This window comes from Scyliorhinus canicula, chromosome 1 (genome assembly GCF_902713615.1).
Source record: "Scyliorhinus canicula chromosome 1, sScyCan1.1, whole genome shotgun sequence".
NCBI classification, from domain to species: Eukaryota; Metazoa; Chordata; class Chondrichthyes; order Carcharhiniformes; family Scyliorhinidae; genus Scyliorhinus; species Scyliorhinus canicula.
Window position 1 is genome coordinate 237,436,078 of NC_052146.1, and position 17,468 is coordinate 237,453,545.

At 40.5% G+C, this 17,468-nt stretch overlaps 1 protein-coding gene across 25 annotated transcripts in view; it reads left to right on the forward strand.

The window, feature by feature from the left end:
* Window positions 1–16,911, forward strand: part of LOC119972565 (girdin-like) — a 649,171-nt gene extending 632,260 nt beyond the window's left edge. For 22 of the 25 annotated variants that reach the window (XM_038809477.1, XM_038809479.1, XM_038809482.1 and 19 more), the window contains 3 exons: window positions 1,208–1,694; window positions 7,188–7,210; window positions 12,997–13,971. In XM_038809477.1, the coding sequence (XP_038665405.1) occupies window positions 1,208–1,694; window positions 7,188–7,210; window positions 12,997–13,248 (762 nt within the window). In that variant the 3' untranslated portion in view covers window positions 13,249–13,971. Of the gene's footprint in view, window positions 1–1,207; window positions 1,695–7,187; window positions 7,211–12,996; window positions 13,972–15,310 lie in introns of those variants that run through there. The other 3 variants (XM_038809527.1, XM_038809601.1, XM_038809654.1) reach the window with 3 other exon arrangements.
* The last annotated feature ends 557 nt before the right edge of the window (window positions 16,912–17,468 follow it).

The following is a 17,468-nucleotide window of genomic DNA, read 5'->3' on the forward strand; positions in this document are numbered from 1 at the left end:
AGGAAATAGGTTTCTCCAGCTACCCTAAGAAATTTGTTGGTCATTTTAAATAACTCAATAAAAGCATCTCTAACATGTCAAAACCTGAAGGAATACAAGCCAAATTTATCTCCTCTATCCTCATAATTTAACTTATTCTGGTATCTGTACCATGTTCAAGGTCTATTCCTGAGGTTCAGAGCTCAAATGTCTGTGTAACTTTTAAATGTAACAAAATTTATCACCACTTTTTATTTTCAAACCTTAAACTTTGCAAATTTAGTGTATTTAATTACGACTGTTGTAGAATTAATTAAAAAGACTTCCTCCTATTGGGCAACACGGTGGCACAGTGGTTAGCCAAGGATGCGGGTTCAGTTCCAACCTTGGGTGACTGTGGAGTTTACACTTTCTCCCCTGTCTGCGTGCGTTTCCTCTGGGTGCTCCAGTTTCCTGCCACAGTCCAAAGATGTCCAAGTTAGGTGTGGTTACAGGGATAGGGCACGGGAATGGGCCTAGGCAGAGTGCTCTTTTCAGAGGGTCGGTGCAGACTCGGTGAGCCGAATGCCCTCCTGCCCTGTAGAAATGTTATGGTCCTATGTGGCAAAATCAGCTGCAAGTGACCCTGAAGAGGTATATATTTTAAAATAAGTTTATTGTTTAAAGCTTACTTTCATGTGCAATTTTGGTGACAACCAATAAATACACACACCTTTGACCATAACTCTCAGAAATTATCAGCTCATCAGAATTTTGTTTCTGCTTTACTTTCTGCGCCTCCAGTAATCGTGTGTGTGTTTTCTTTGGGAGGGGGGCGGGGGGTGGAGTTCAGTTAAGTGCTGAAGTGGAAGGATTCCAATTAAATTTCCATCCATATTTTATTTATATAGTTAACACGCCGTTAAGTTGGTTGAAATGCTGACTACCAGCTTTAAAAATGTGATTGTTGGCATGTGTACCTGAATGTTTGGTCAAATGTGTAAATGAGGTGCCACACAGAACTGAACCCTCGCTTATCATGCTATATAAGGCAAGAAAGATAAGAGTTTCAATATTCAAATTGAGTTTTTTGATAAAGAATCACAACTGGATTTGATAGCAGCTATAGAAAAACCTGCAATCTAGAGTGTGCTGCATTTTAGCTGACGAGAATCAAAATAGCATGAGGTAAAAAAAAACTTCTAAATATATTTAAAACTGATTCATTTATTCCATTTTTTTTGAACAGGTGCAATCTGCAGTCCATGACAATTTTTTAGATGATGTTTTCACTAAAATCTCAGATCTGCCTGAATTAGTTGGAAGTGAGAAATTGAATCAGGACCGTCTGAATAATGGTGCTACTGTCAGATCACCTAGAGGAAGAGAAACTGCAGACTCTTCCACTGGCAAACTGCAAAAGCCTGGACAGTATGTGTGGCCAAGTCGACAAAAATCAGACAATATCAGTGTTACAAGCACCCCAATAGAACCAATTGTTTTAAACCAAGGAAAGACTGTATCTGCCTACGAACTACCAATAGTGCCACAGCAACCATCCCAAACAGACTCCATCACTTCTCCTATTCTACCCCGTGCAAGTCATGTGATTTCTACAGCAGAGGGATCAAATCGAAGAACAAGCATTCATGAATTCATGTCGAGAGATAATAGAGCACCTGTGTCGATAGATTCTTCTCCAGGCAAGGTGGTAACAAGCACTCGGACTTTACCCAGTGAGTACCAAGCAGATCATTACCATCATCCCCTTTTCCTCAAAATGTACCTTACCAGATTCAAGCAGCATCTAATTTGCAGAAATCTCAATTAACTAGGCTTTATGGCCCTGGCCATTCACTAGATGTTGACTATAATCCTCCAAACACCAAGAGGGGTTTTTGTGTTACTGCAAATGATGGAAAAGGCCAAACCATTTCAAAATCTGCCTCATCCCTAGGGCTAAGTGTTGTATCTGACTCCTTGATTGCCAAACCTGACCCAGTTAGAATGGGTTCCTTTACTAATGTTCATCCTTCCTCATCTAGTTTATCCATTAATCCCATTAGTAATATCAGTAGATTACCAATAGCACGGCCAACTGATATTGCTATGGTGTCACCAATTAAAACAATTCGGACTTCAGAGGAGGATCAGCGAGCCATAGTTTCAAAATCTACGGAATTGCTTAAGTTTGAGAATCAGGATAATAGTGAGTTAAATTCCCCTCTTAATAGTGGTAAATACCCCACTAGTGAATGTACAGAAGAAAGCATGAATGTTTCTGTATCCCCTTCAATAATGTCAGAAGACAAGCAGACTGTGTGGTATGAATATGGATGTGTTTAAATTACATGCCATTATTTGTGGTGCTGCCAAATGATATAAGTTTGAAGATTTTAAAATAGTAGAGTCCAGAAAAGGTACTAAAAGAGCAGCAAATAATTTTACAACCAAATAACCCAAATGGCAACAACAAATATGTATAATGTCAGTAGAAAATAGGGTATTGTAGTAAATTGTTTTGTCACAAGTGCGGAAGTTAAATTAATCCTGGTGTAGTCGGGGGCGAAATTCTCCGACCCCCAGCAGGGTCGGAGAATCGCCCGGGGCCAACGAAAATCCCGCCCCCGCCATGTCCAGAATTCTCCCACCCACAAAAAGTCGGCGTGCCGCCAATCCCGCCGCCCGCCTCGGAGAATGGCGGGGGCTGGCGGGAGGCTACGGGTTTCTGTGCTGCCGTTATTCTCCGGCCCGCATGGGCCGAAATCCCGCCGCTGAGAGGCCTCTCCCGCCGCCGTGGTTTGAATCACCTCTGTGCCGGCGGGATCGGCGGTGCGAGCGGGCCCCCAGGGGGTGCCCCCATGGTGACCAGGCCCGCGATCGGGGCCCACCGATCGGCGGGCGGGCCAGTGCCGTGGGGGCACTCTTTTTCTTCTGTCACCGCCACGGCCTCCACCATGGCGGAGGCGGAAGGGAGTCCCCCAGCGCGCATGCGCCGGTGGTGACGTCAGCGGCAGCTGATGCACAGGCGTATGCGCGAACCGGCGAAGGCCTTTCGGCTGGCGCCAGGTGGCGGGCGTCAAAGGCCGTTGTTGCCAGATTCCGCGCCAGTCGGTGTGGTGCCAACCGCTCCGGCGCGGGCCTAGCGCCTCAATGTGAGGGCTTGGCCCCTAAAGGTGCAGAATCCGCACCTTTGGGGAGGTCCGACCCCGGGGTGGTTGGCGCCACTCCGCTACGCCGGGACCCCCCGCCCCGCCGGGTAGGGGATAATTTTGCACCATGTATCTATGCAACCTTCCTTGGCTGATATTGGCACATTCAGAAGTTCAACCACGCTGGTTTCCTGTCTGAAATTGTGTGCATTCATAACATTTGTATTGAAATCAGCATGCATAAAACTAATCTAATTTTCATTAATAACTTAGTATACACATACATTTTGTTTTGTTGATAAACTTAACTGCTCTGGTTTCTGGATTTAATCCTTTTTATTTTTGTCTGAATCCATATTCGATTTAAGTTTCACAAATTTTTTTGAAGGAAGTTCTCTGAACAGATCTTGTACTCAGCATTTTCTTGGAAATTAATAACAGGGCCAGAATCTTCCATCCTCGTTGCGGCTGAGATTTTCTGGTGCCACTGAGTGAATGGAGTTTTGGTGGGAACACTAAATTTTTCGTTCTAGCTTGCAACGGGTCCCATGAGACCAGAGAATCCCGCCCCATGTCCCAAGTAGAAAGTTATATGCATTTTAACAAGAAGGAAATATTGTATTGGCTTTTTCTAAGCTGGTGTCATTCTGCAGCACTCGATCAAAGGTTCTTGAGTACTGCAAAGAATTTTGCCCAGTTATATATTTTAAAAATACAAAATTCATCAGTCTAACTACTTTAATCATTTTGTAAAAGAATTATTTTTTTGCATTAATGAAAGCTTATAAAGAGTGCATATTTATACATTTCACTTAGTTTTTTCTGACTCAACAACCTCACAAAAAGATAATATAGTAATTAAGCCAAAGCACAGCTAATCATTTCACAAATTAAAGTATCAATATAGCCCATGTTGCATAGGGCACAGGTCTGCATTTATAATCTATATGGCAAGTTTTTAATTTCAATTGGATTGTCACAGGGAGGTACAGAGAACAGCTCAAATTATTTCTTCTAAGGGGGTAAATAAATCAAGGGAGGGAGTTGGAGAAGCAAAGAAGCCCTGGTGAGGGGAATTGAACAAAAATAACTTTTTAAAAATATATAACTTTTGCAACTAAGCAGCTTTTAGTTTTAATGGAAATTTCATATTTTACGATCTGATTCAACAACAATGTAACAACAATAATAATGACACTGCAACATTTCCTTACATTGGCTTACACAAAATATTAACTGAACTTAATGAAAAATATACCTGCAAGGCTTACCTTACTTTTGTATGCAGATATAAACCATAACTAAATTTCAAATATTAAGATGCTAACATTTTCAAATACCACACTGCTGTCCATTTTATATTTAAAAAAAATTAAAAAGCTCATGACAACAAAAAGCATCATTGAAATTTCAATTTAAAGAAATATTTAACTCTTAGTAAAACTTTAAAACATGGGCTTAAATTTTCCAGCCGTTCGCACCGGTAGGATCTTTGGTCCTGCTGGCAGCGCACTCCCGTCGCATGTTTCCTGGCAGAGAGGGATGCATTCAGTGGGAAACCCCATTGACAATGGTGGGACTAGAAGATCCTGCTGCTGGCCAATGGAAAATCCTGCCTGTATATTTGGGGTACTATTTTGTTTCAGATTTGTTACAATGGAATACATCTCGGACCTCTTGAATGAAATGAAAATTAAATGAAAATCGCTTATTGTCACAAGTAGCTTCAAATTAAGTTACTGTGAAAAGCCCCAAGTCGCCACATTCCGGCACCTGTTCGGGGAGGCTGGTACGGGAATTGAACCGTGCTGCTGGCCTGCCTTGATCTGCTTTCAAAGCCAGCGATTTAGCCCAGTGTGCTAAACCAGCCCATAAATACTATGGGCTGGATTCTTCTGCCCCGCCCACCACCAGATCGCCATGGGTGAGCCACAGACAATGAAATACTGTAGTCTATTGACCTCGGGTGGGATTCACCGGTCGCTGGGCGGATGTGGCGGGAGAATCCTGCCCAATATCCATATCGTGCAAAGCAAGTGGTTTGTAAGCCTAAAGCTTTTTCTGTTTCCTTCTCATTCTGAAGTTATTCACCAAGAGAAATTTTGAATGACAAGTGAAAAGTAATAATATGCTCACTTAGATGGGTATTAAATTGACCTTTCAGTTTTGATTTGGGTTAGAGAGGGAACTAGTGCTGGAATTGTTATCCTTTTACTTCTGATATAAATTTGAATAGTCCCCAAACTGATGGCATGAAAGCGACACATATTTAAAATGTTCTGTCTGAAATGAGCTTGTCTTGTTACTAGTGAGCTTTGCACCGTAACAATACCACAAATTCCACAAGACTGACATGAGAAAATGAAAAAATGTTTCTGGTCTTGAAGGAATCCCTTTCTGAAGTACGGCAGCTTAAAACAGAGTAGACAAATTTACTTAATGTTTCATCGTGCTGCTGTACTTAACCAAAAAATGCGTGAAGATTCTTGAGATGACCAGCAGCTCCATTCCTAGCACCAACATCACTCACCTTGATATACACAACATTTAATTGAATTAGTAATCACAGTTTCGCTGAGCAATTGTTGTGTATTACAGCAATTCTCTGTGTTTAGAATCTGCTCTATTAGATAGACATTAGCAATGCGGTAATAAGGTGGTCATAACTTGACTTTAGATTTTTATCATTCGGTGCTATTGCATTTGCAGTAAGTAAGCTAAATTGGATAACGACAGCATGATATTGATGAAAGAACAGTTGAGATAATACCATGGCACATGGTGATCAGTGCTTGGATTATAGTATCATACACCATATAATAAAACATAGTTTGGGAATAGTCTATTCAGTGGTAAGAACCAACAGCAATGTCCTGCCTCTTCATCCACTGATGAGTTAAAGATAGCAGATGTATGAAGTATCTTATTTTAAGATACTATCTTATTTAGTCATAATGGATTTTCTAAACAAAGTTTAATTGCCGCTACTTAATGTTGTGTTCTAGTCATTAAAGATTCCTGTCGGGGTTATAAAAATAATAAAATATAATTTTTTTATGTCCTCAAAAATCAGATGTGTACAATTATACATTTTTGAAAAGTTTGATTTATTTCTTATAGATAATCAAAGGCATTTTATTATATAAAGGACAGTTTACATTTGAAAATATCTGACTATTGTCAACCTAAATAACAACAAAGTACCCTGGTAATTAAAAAATGCAATGTGTATGTTTACTTCATTAAGAAACCAGTGTAATGTGTAAGAATCGTATCATGGACTGTCATAGGGTTTTGTTAACAAATTAACTTAAGACTACCTAGTGTCCATTGAAACATTTCAGTAAAACTAAACTGGTAAAAAACTAAAAAATTGGTTTAGTTCTGAGTACAAAGCTTCTAAATTTATAAAATAAAAATCAGGGTTTCCCTAGTTTAAAATGATCCAGCATGTCCACACAAATGGTATTAATTTAATAAATATGAAGATCCTGATGAAAGTTGTCCACTTATTTGAACTCCAGGTATTGTATCCATCAGAGGACTTATAGTTTTAAGTGAAGCTGGTTTTAGAAGATCAGTGCTAGTGTCTTTTCATTTTGTTCCTATAAATTTGATACTAGAGTTATGTGATAGTTATCACTTGTGTGGAAATGAAAAATTAAGTTAGCATTGAAGGTTATATATAATCTATGTATTTGTATTGTCAATTTAATAAAAAAAACCTTGCTTGTTTAAACCTTTGCAAATTGATGGTGTAATGTTATCATGCATGTTTCACCTTGTGCATGGCTGGTTCATTCCTTGCTGTGCATTTCTTCTGTATGTAATCGGTAACTGGCTGTTTTAATCTTGCATCAAAATATATATACATGTGTAGTCCCAACTAACATTCACATAAAATTCAAATTGTTATTGTCTTTGCATGAATTTGTAATTATAAGAAATGGAACACAATGTTGGAAGGTTGTCCATGTACATTTAAATTAGATGTTCTATTTGTTTATTGTGTTTTGTCTTTGTTGTACTCCCTCTCTTTTATTTTTTCTTGTGCTTTGACTTTCCATTCCATGTCAGCCAACAGGAGCAGTGTTTTGCAGGTAGGCTAGGTACTTCTGACAATAGCAGTGCAGGTCCAACTATAATGGCGTGTTGAACATAGCATCTTGAACATGATGCCCTGAATCTTTCCTATGGATGTCAGCCTGATTTTTAGAGACTGAGATATGAATGTAGGCTGCACAAAAGGCTGATGTTCTATTATCAGAGCTACTGGGTCAAGCCTGTCAGTATTTTTGGAAATAGCACATGGTGCATTTTAATAGAATTAACCATTTTAATGATCAGTAAAATAACAGTGTTAGTATAAGGTACTCAGGTCAAAAACCTTGTTTAGAGAGTTTTTACAAAATAGTAAAAGCATTGACGAGTATGATAACATCATAAAATACAAGTATTGGCTAGGAGTTTAAACTGTTCATTAAAAGTAGATGGATTACATATCTTTAAAGTTTAAAAAAATGTTTCAAATTGCTATTTTAAGCATTGTGGCAGTAATAATAATAGATACAGTGAGTTAACATATTTATCTAATTCACTGCTTGAATTTGACTACCATCATTTCACATTATTTAAATTTGAGTTTTAGAACATAAAAATACAGCACAGAACAAGCCCTTCGGCCCACGATGTTGTGCCGAACTTTTGTCCTAGATTAAGAACAAATTAACCTACACCCCATCATTCTACCGTAATCCATGTACCTATCCAATAGCCGCTTGAAAGTCCCTAATATTCCCAACTCAACTACTTCCACAGGCAGTGCATTCCATGCCCCCACTACTCTGGGTAAAGAACCTACCTCTGACATCCCCCCTATATCTTCCACCATTCACCTTAAATTTATGTCCCCTTGTAATGGTTTGTTCCACCCGGGGAAAAAGTCTCTGACTGTCTACTCACTCTATTCCCCTGATCATCTGACAAACCTCTGTCAAGTCGCCCCTCATCCTTCTCCGTTCTAATGAGAAAAGGCCGAACACCCTCAGCCTTTCCTCGTAAGACCTACTCTCCATTCCAGGCAGCATCCTGGTAAATCTCCTTTGCACCCTTTCCAAAGTTTCAACATCCTTCCTAAAATGAGGCGACCAGAACTGCACACAGTATTCCAAATGTGGCCTTACCAAGGTTTTGTACAGCTGCATCATCACCTCACGGCTCTTAAATTCAATCCCTCTGCTAATGAACGCTAGCACACCATAGGCCTTCTTCTCAGCTCTGTCCACTTGAGTGGCAACTTTCAAAGATCTATGAACAGAGACCCCAAGATCTCTCTGCTCCTCCACATTGCCAAGAACCCTACCATTAACCCTGTATTCCACATTCATATTTGTCCTTCCAAAATGGACAACCTCACACTTTTCAGGGTTAAACTCTATCTGCCACTTCTCAGCCCAGCTCTGCATCCTATCTATGTCTCTTTGCAGCTGACAACAGCCCTCCTCACTATCCACAACTCCACCAATCTTCGTATTGTCTGAAAATTTACTGACCCACCCTTCAACTCTCTCATCCAAGTCATTAATGAAAATAACAAACAGCAGAGGACCAGAACTGATCCCTGCGGTACGCCACTGGTAACTGGGCTCCAGGCTGAATATTTGCCATCCACCACCACTCTCTGACTTCTATCGGTTAGCCAGTTTGTTATCCAACTGGCCAAATTTCCCACTATCCCATGCCTCCTTACTTTCTGCATAAGCATACCATGGGGAACCTTATGAAATGCCTTACTAAAATCCATGTGCACCACATCCACTGCTTTACCTTCATCCACGTGCTTGGTCACCTCCTCAAAGAATTCAATAAGACTTGTGAGGCAAGACCTACCCCTCACAAATCCGTGCTGACTATCCCTAATCAAGCAGTGTCTTTCCAGATGCTCAGAAATCCTATCCCTCAGTACCCTTTCCATTACTTTGCCTACCACCGAAGTAAGACTAACTGGCCTGTAATTCCCAGGGTTATCCCTATTCCCTTTTTTTTGAACAGGGGCACGACATTCGCCACTCTCCAATCCCCTGGCACCGCCCCTGTTGACAGTGAGGACGAAAAGATCATTGCCAACGGCTCTGCAATTTCATTTCTTTCTTCCCATAGAATCCTTGCATATATCCCGTCAGGCCCGGAGGACCTGTCTATCCTCAAGTTTTTCAAAACGCCCAACACATCTTCCTTCCTAACAAGTATCTCCTCGAGCTTACCAGTCTGTTTCACACTGTCCTCTCCAAAAATATGGCCCATCTCGTTTGTAAATACTGAAGAAAAGTACTCGTTCAAGACCTCTCCTATCTCTTCAGACTCAATACACAATCTCCCGCTACTGTCCTTGATCGGACCTACCCTCGCTCTAGTTATTCTCATATTTCTCACATGTGTAAAAGGCCTTGGGGTTTTCCTTGATCCTACCTGCCAAACATTTTTCATGCCCTCTCTTAGCTCTCCTAATCCCTTTCTTCAGTTCCCTCCTGGCTGTCTTGTATCCCTCCAGCGCCCTGTCTGAACCTTGTTTCCTCAGCCTTACATAAGTCTCCTTCTTTCTCTTAACAAGACATTCAACCTCTCTTGTCAACCATGGTTCCCTCACTTGACCATCTCTTCCCTGCCTGACAGGGACATACATATCAAAGACACGTAATACCTGTTCCTTGAACAAGTTCCACATTTCACTTGTGTCCTTCCCTGACAGCCTATGTTCCCAACTTATGCAATTCAATTCCTGTCTGACAGCATTGTATTTACCCTTCCCCCAATTGTAAACCTTACCCTGTTGCACGCACCTATCCCTCTCCATTACTAAAGTGAAAGTTACAGAATTGTGGTCACTACCTCCAAAATGCTCCCCCACTAACAAATCTATCACCTGCCCTGGTTCATTACCAAGTACCAAATCCAATATGGCCTCCCCTCTGGCCGGATAAGCTACATACTGTGTTAGAAAAGCTTCCTGGACACACTGCACAAGCACCACCCCATCCAAACTATTTGATCTGAAGAGTTTCCACTCAATGTTTGGGAAGTTGAAGTCACCCATGACTACTACCCTGTGACTTCTGCACCTTTCCAAAATCTGTTTCCCAATCTGTTCCTCCACATCTCTGCTGCTATTGGGGGGCCTATAGAAAACTCCCAACAAGGTGACTGCTCCTTTCCTATTTCTGACTTCTACCCATACTACCTCAGTAGGCAGATCCTCCTCGAACTGCATTTCTGCAGCTGTTATACTATCTCTAATTAATAATGCAACTCCCCCCCCCCCCCACCCCCACCTCTTTTACCACCCTCCCTAATCTTATTGAAACATCTACAACCAGGAACCTCCAACAATCATTTCTGCCCCTCTTCTATCCAAGTTTCCGTGATGGCCACCACATCGTAGTCCCAAGTACCGATCCATGCCTTAAGTTCACCCACCTTATTCCTGATGCTTCCTGCATTGAAGTATACACACTTCAACCCATCTCCGTTCCTGCAAGTACTCTCCTTTGTCAGTGTTACCTTCCCCACTACACACTTTGACGTCCTGAACATTGGCTACCTTAATTGCTGGACTACAAGTCCGGTTCCCATTCCCCTGCCAAATTAGTTTAAACCCTCCCGAAGCGTACTAGAAAACCTCCCTCCCAGGATATTGGTGCCCCTCTGGTTCGGATGCAACCCATCCTGCTTGTACAGGTCCCACCTTCCTCAGAATGCACCCCAATGATCCAAATACCTGAAGCCCTCCCTCCTACACTATTCCTGCAGCCACGTGTTCCACTGCACTCTCTCCCTATTCCTAGCCTCGCTATCACATGGCACCGGCAACAAACCAGAGATGACAACTCTGTCTGTCCTGGCTTTTAACTTCCAGCCTAACTCCCTAAACTCGTTTATTACATCCACACCCCTTTTCCTACCTACGTCGTTGATACCAATGTGCACCACGACTTCTGGCTGCTCACCCTCCCCCTTAAGGATCCTGAAAACACGATCCGAGACATCCCTGGCCCTGGCACCCGGGAGGCAACATACCTTCCGGGAGTCTCGCTTGCGACCACAGAATCTCCTATCTATTCCCCTAACCATTGAGTCTCATCATTATTGCTTTTCTGTTCTCCCACCCTTCCCTTCTGAGCCCCAGAGTCAGACTCAGTGCCAGAGACCTGGCCGCTGGGCCTTCCCCCGGTCGGTCATCCCCCCCCCCCCCCCCCCCCCCCCCCCCCCCCCCCCCCCCCCCCCCCAACAGCATCCAAAACGGTATACTTGTTTTGTAGGGGAACAGCCACGAGGGATCCCTGCACTGTCTGCCCGTTCGTTTTCTTTCCCCTGACTGTAACCCAGCTACTCTTGTCCTGTACCTTGGGTGTGGCTACCTCCCTGTAACTCTTCTTTATTACCCCTTCTGTCTCCAGGATGATCCGAAGTTCATCCAGCTCCAGTTCCCTAACACGGTCTCGCTGGAGTTGGGTGCACTTCCCGCAGGTATAGTCAGCGAGGACACCAGTGGTATCCCTCACCACCTACATCCTACAGGAGGAGCATGCAACTTCCCAAGCCTCCATTCCCTCTTACCTTACAGAATACAGCTGCACTGTGAACCAACTGGAACTCCGCCCTCCGACTCTGCTCCCAGTCAGCTGTACTCTCTGTAAACTCCCGGCTCCCTTCACGCTGTTTGAGGAAATGTAGGAAATGAAATGAAAGGAGCTCCTTACTCCTTCCTCACCTAACTCCCTCTGTCACCAAACTCTCACTATAGCACTCAAATGCACCCAAATTCAGCACTCCCTCAGTCACCAAACTCTCACTATAGCACTCAAATGCACCCAAATTCAGCACTCCCTCAGTCACCAAACTCTCACTATAGCACTCAAATGCACCCAAATTCAGCATTCCCTCAGTCACCAAACTCTCACTATAGCACTCAAATGCACCCAAATTCAGCACTCTCTCTGTCATCAAACTCTCACTATAGCACTCAAATGCACCCAAATTCAGCACTCAGTGCAAACAACGTCTACACTGTAACAAGCTCAGATTTATCCTGTGACTCTAGCCTCTGAAAACTGGCCTAATCCAATTAACTAATTAACAAGCTCCAGCTGCAAGTAGTTACAAGTAGAACCTTTGTTTAAAGCTGATTGAAAACTCTCCTTCTAAACCAAACAGCAACCTTTTAGTTAATTAACTAAATGAAAGAAAGACTAGACTTTAGATACAAATAAAAAAATAAACCCTTAATATTCCTCAGTCACCAAACTCTCACTATAGCACTCAAATGCACCCAAATTCAGCACTCAGTGCAAATTCTGATGTCTCTTCTATAAATGTGTTTGGAAAATCAATACTTGAATTATCAGTTAAATTTAAAGTATGATTTTTTCAAGTTTCTTAAAATGTCTAATTTAAATAGATTTCCTGCGCCATTCATGATTGTTTAAAAAATCATGAACATTGTTGGGAAATTTTAATGACTCCGCTACTGTGCAATCCAGAGACTTGAGTTATTTGGACTTTGTGTTTTCACACACCAGTACAGTAAATTTACATAGCTTAGTAATTTTACAATAAAATTGTAACCAGTTTTCGTGCCATTAATGATTTAACTATAGTGTAAACCCAGCTTGTATCTGGAGTAAGGGCCTGATCTTAACACTGAAGCAAAGCAGAATGAAACTCATTCCTGCCTCAGAGTCACTTTGAGCTTTAGCACCAGAAAGCCAAACTATTTTGCACTAATATAAACGTGCAACCTAGGGCAACATATTCAACAAAACCCACAAAGTTCTGAAAGATGTTTGGCAGATAACTGATCCACATAAAGTGCTTTGATTATTTTCTGCAGATATGGGATCTTTGCAGGAATTCAGAAGTGCACAAGACAAAACTGAGGAGCAACAGAGCTCCTAGATGTAAATGCCCATCATCATGTGATTTGGGGTATAGTGGTGAGTTACCTGCCCAGAGGGTAAATGGGAGGATTGTACCATTTACCTATTTACAAACTAACATCATCCTACAGCATTTTATTGCAGACGCATCCTGCTGCGGCTGGCTTAACAGATCTAAAAATGGGCTTGCTTATCTATTAAATTGAGTTTGTACAATGTGTTAATATGCACTAGGCAATATTAACTTTTAATGTTTCATTTTGCATGCCTGGGCAGGGAGCTTCCACATATTGCTTAATACAAATGCAAATTAGTATAAGTACCTAATTTATTTTGTATCCATGCAATGCACTGTCATGGCTTGTTAATTCCAATCTCAAGATTTATTGCCATTTTAGATTTTGTATTTAAGGTTATTTTGCAAACTTCTCCATCTTATACCAAAGGGTGATGAATATTTTTAAGTACTTTATTGAGAAAATATATTCATTTAAATTATCACTCAATTCTTTTTTTAAAATAAATTTAGAGTACCCAATTCATTTTTTCCAATTAAGGGCAATTTAGCATGTTCAATCCACCTATCTTGCACATCTTTGGGTTGTGGGTGCGAAACCCACATAAACACGGGGAAAATGTGCAAACTCCACACGGACAGTAACCCAGAGCCGGGATCGAACCTAGGACCTCAGCGCCGTGAGACTGTAGTACTACCACTGCGCCACCATGCTGCCCGTTATCACTCAATTCTAACAGAGTAAGAGAAATACTGTACACCTACAAGTGTCTCTGTCTTCCTTTATTCCCATAGATCATAGAATTTACAGTGCAGAAAGAGGCCATTCGGCCCATCGAGTCTGCACCGGCTCCTGGAAAGAGCACCCTACCCAAGGTCAACAGCTCCACCCTATCCCCACAACCCAGCAACCCCACCCAACACTAAGGGCAATTTTGGACACTAAAGGCAATTTATCATGTCCAATCCACCTAACTTGCACATCTTTGGACTGTGGGAGGAAACCGGAGCACCTGGAGGAAACCCACGCACACATGGGGAGGATGTGCAGACCCGCACAGACAGTGACCCAAGCCGGAATCGACCCTGGAGCTGTGAAGCGATTGTGCTATCCACAATGCTACCGTGCTGCCCACAAGTGCACATGTTGCATGTTTGAAAACAATTTGGCCATGAGAACCTAGAAACAAGTATTTTGCAGAGAAATTGCATTACAATGACTAAGAGTTCCATTTTCCTTATTTGTGTTGTCACTGAGCAAATTCTCCACAAATCAACTATCGTACTGCTATTATATATTTTTTTGACTAAAATAAGGAACACTAATAGATATGGTATAGATATCTATGTAAAATTTTAGATGAACTAGCAGAAAAGAGAAATAGTTTCCCTTTACACAATCGTGAACAGGCCATCCACCCGGACGAACAGGGACCTATAATTGAAATTGCTCAGTCATTTTAACAGTAAGCCTCACTAAGATTCACACACTCTCCAACTCGCCAGTAAAAGTTGGTGCAGCGAGGATCCTGATCACAGGAGACCTTGGTAAGTGATTTTATTTGTACATTTTTAAAGGTTCTATGTGGACCAAAAGAGCAGGAGGATACCTCACCTTCCAGTTGTTTTGCTGATCTCCCTACCCCCATTCTGTACATGTCAAGGGATGAGTTTGTAGATTTTTGACAACCAATTTACACCCTATCAGTTTTGACCTCTCCCTACCAGATTGACTTCAGGAGAAGATCAGAGTATGTATGTGAGACTCAGGAGTTTTATAAACTAGATAGTTTGCTAGTCGCTCCAATTTCCACTCCATTAAAATTCTTCCTCTAGTATTCCTAATGTACTAAATGATGACTTTCAGTGGTGATGTGGAGATGCCGGCGTTGGACTGGGGTGAGCACAGTAAGAAGTCTTACAACACCAGGTTAAAGTCCAACATGTTTGTTTCAAACGCTAGCTTTCGGAGCAGTGATCCAAAAGCTAGTGTTTGAAACAAACATGTTGGACTTTAACCTGGTGTTGTACGACTTTCAGTGGAGATGACATCCGGCATGAATCATTATCACTCAAGAAATGTTTGTGTCCTGTGCTATCATTTCTTCCATTTGATGGAAACTTCTCTGCACGATCGTAATTATGATATTTGGTACTGATTCTTGTTTTTATTCGTTTCAAACATTACCATTATCTAAAATGTTTTCTAAATGCTTTCTTTTTTCATCTTCTTTCCTCTGACATGCAAACAGAAAGAAAAGTGTCCTTCAAACTGTCAATTTGAAACCTGTAGCTCAGAAGCACCAAGACTATCTACATAAAGAAATATTATAAAGCATTAAATGATGAATTTTATTCAATGACCTCCCTTCAGTAAACATAATGAGACATTTACTCTTCCTTGAATCAAGGAGCACATTTGGACTCCAATGTTGTAATGAAAAACTTTCAGTCGGAGTAACAATATTTGTGTAGTTGCACAGATTTTTCACCAGAGGTCATTTAAGTTCTACAAAGAAAATTGAATACAACCGAGATGCCATGAACAGTTTACAAACTGTTTATTCATCTGACTAGGTATAGAATATTTTAGTTTCAGTTTTAATTTTTCATTAAAGCTTTAAAACAAACTCTGTGGTTAGTTCTATTATTTGCAAGACTATGCAGAGACAGCAGCATTGTTGTGGAGCTGCACTGTATCCTGCATAATTCAGATATGCGGACAAATTAGCTTAAGGTATTTTGCACTAACTACCTTTGGGTTTTCACCTACTGCATGATGTACCCTAGTAGCAATATGATGGTTATGTTAAGGCTTAGAATACCATAACGTGTATTTCTGGCATGTAATCTAACTCTAACGTATATAATGTAAAAGACCTCTTCACAACCGAATTGAAACCCTGTATGTTTACATTTTTTTGCTGTGTATGTGCAAACTTGATTTTTGTAACAGCCTCTTTAAGTTAACAATAAGATAGCACAAACTGTGCAATATCTTTTTGACTGCTGACAACGATTCTGTCATCGTTAATTTCTGACGAAAACATCTGACAAATTGCATAGATAGTCACTTAACAATGTTAATTTTAGGAAAAGTTGTTTGCATTTTTCAGTTTTCATAGCTGTTTGATGTAGATTTGTTGTTTGTTTTATAATCCTCAAGCATTAGCAACTTTTGTTACTCAATTTTGTACGCATTACTGCCTAGAAAATAACCATGTACAAATTGAATATTTCCCTACTGACTTAATTGAGAGAAACAGCAGTAATACATTCACAAGGATAATTACAATCAATATTTGTTTTATTGTATTGCTATGTTTAGATTTTGTTTAAAAAAGCACAGTATCTCATGTTTTTGGCAGATTGTAATTTGTTGATTCACAGGCAGGAGTTTCTTTTTTATATCCTGTAATCAGTTGACATATTCAAAAGTATTCTACATTCTGTGCAGGATCTTCATGCACTGATTTTAATTTTATTTCAAGTCCTTAATGTTTAGTATTTTTAACGAGTTATTTTTGTACAAAATGTGTTCTCATAAGAGTACCCTAAATTGGTTATCTTGTGGAAGATTTGAATTTAACAGTATTTAAGAATGTCATTTTCACAATTTCATTTACCTTACTCAATCACAAATGACCAGTTATAGATACCGTAATGAAAATATAGTAGCTGTGTCTTTGGCTTTTTAAATAACGTCATAACATGCTAATGTAATGAATCAAAGGTACTGGGACAGTGCCATTGCTTTTTGATATCCAGATTAAATTTTCATCTCAAGTGTCTGAAGTAAACTCATAACATTGGTTTATTTATGAACAACTTAATAAAACAAGTATTAACTGCTGTTCCCTAAGTGTTCTGAAACAGAGGTTTACCATCAAGTAACAGGAATGACTGGTGTGCAGAGAAAAATAACTTCATGATCAAGGATGAATGTTTGTGTACTGCTGCAATTCAAGATCATAATATATCTCTCCCACCATTTAATATCAAAAGATCCTCCAAGCTCAAAGAAACTGCATAGTCAATTTGTGTACCTTTGTAAAAACCTGTTATGTTTTTGTCTTCTGAAATCCACAAAATGCTTTATTATATCACATCACAAAGTGTTGCACAAGTAATGAATTACTTTGAAGTTCAGCGATTTTATATAAGTAAATGTAGCAGCTATTTTACACACAGTACTCTATTGTGTGTGGTGATAGTTGAGGAAAGGATTTTCGACAGGATTCTGCAGAATTTTCTAGCCTTAAAATAGTACATGGGATTATTTCTGTCCAACAGAATTTAGACGTAGCTTCATATTCAAAGGCAGCACCTCAAATGATGCTGCATTCCCCAATGACTCCACAAGAATACTGGCCTTGATTATTATGATTATGTTCTGGAATGGGACTTAAA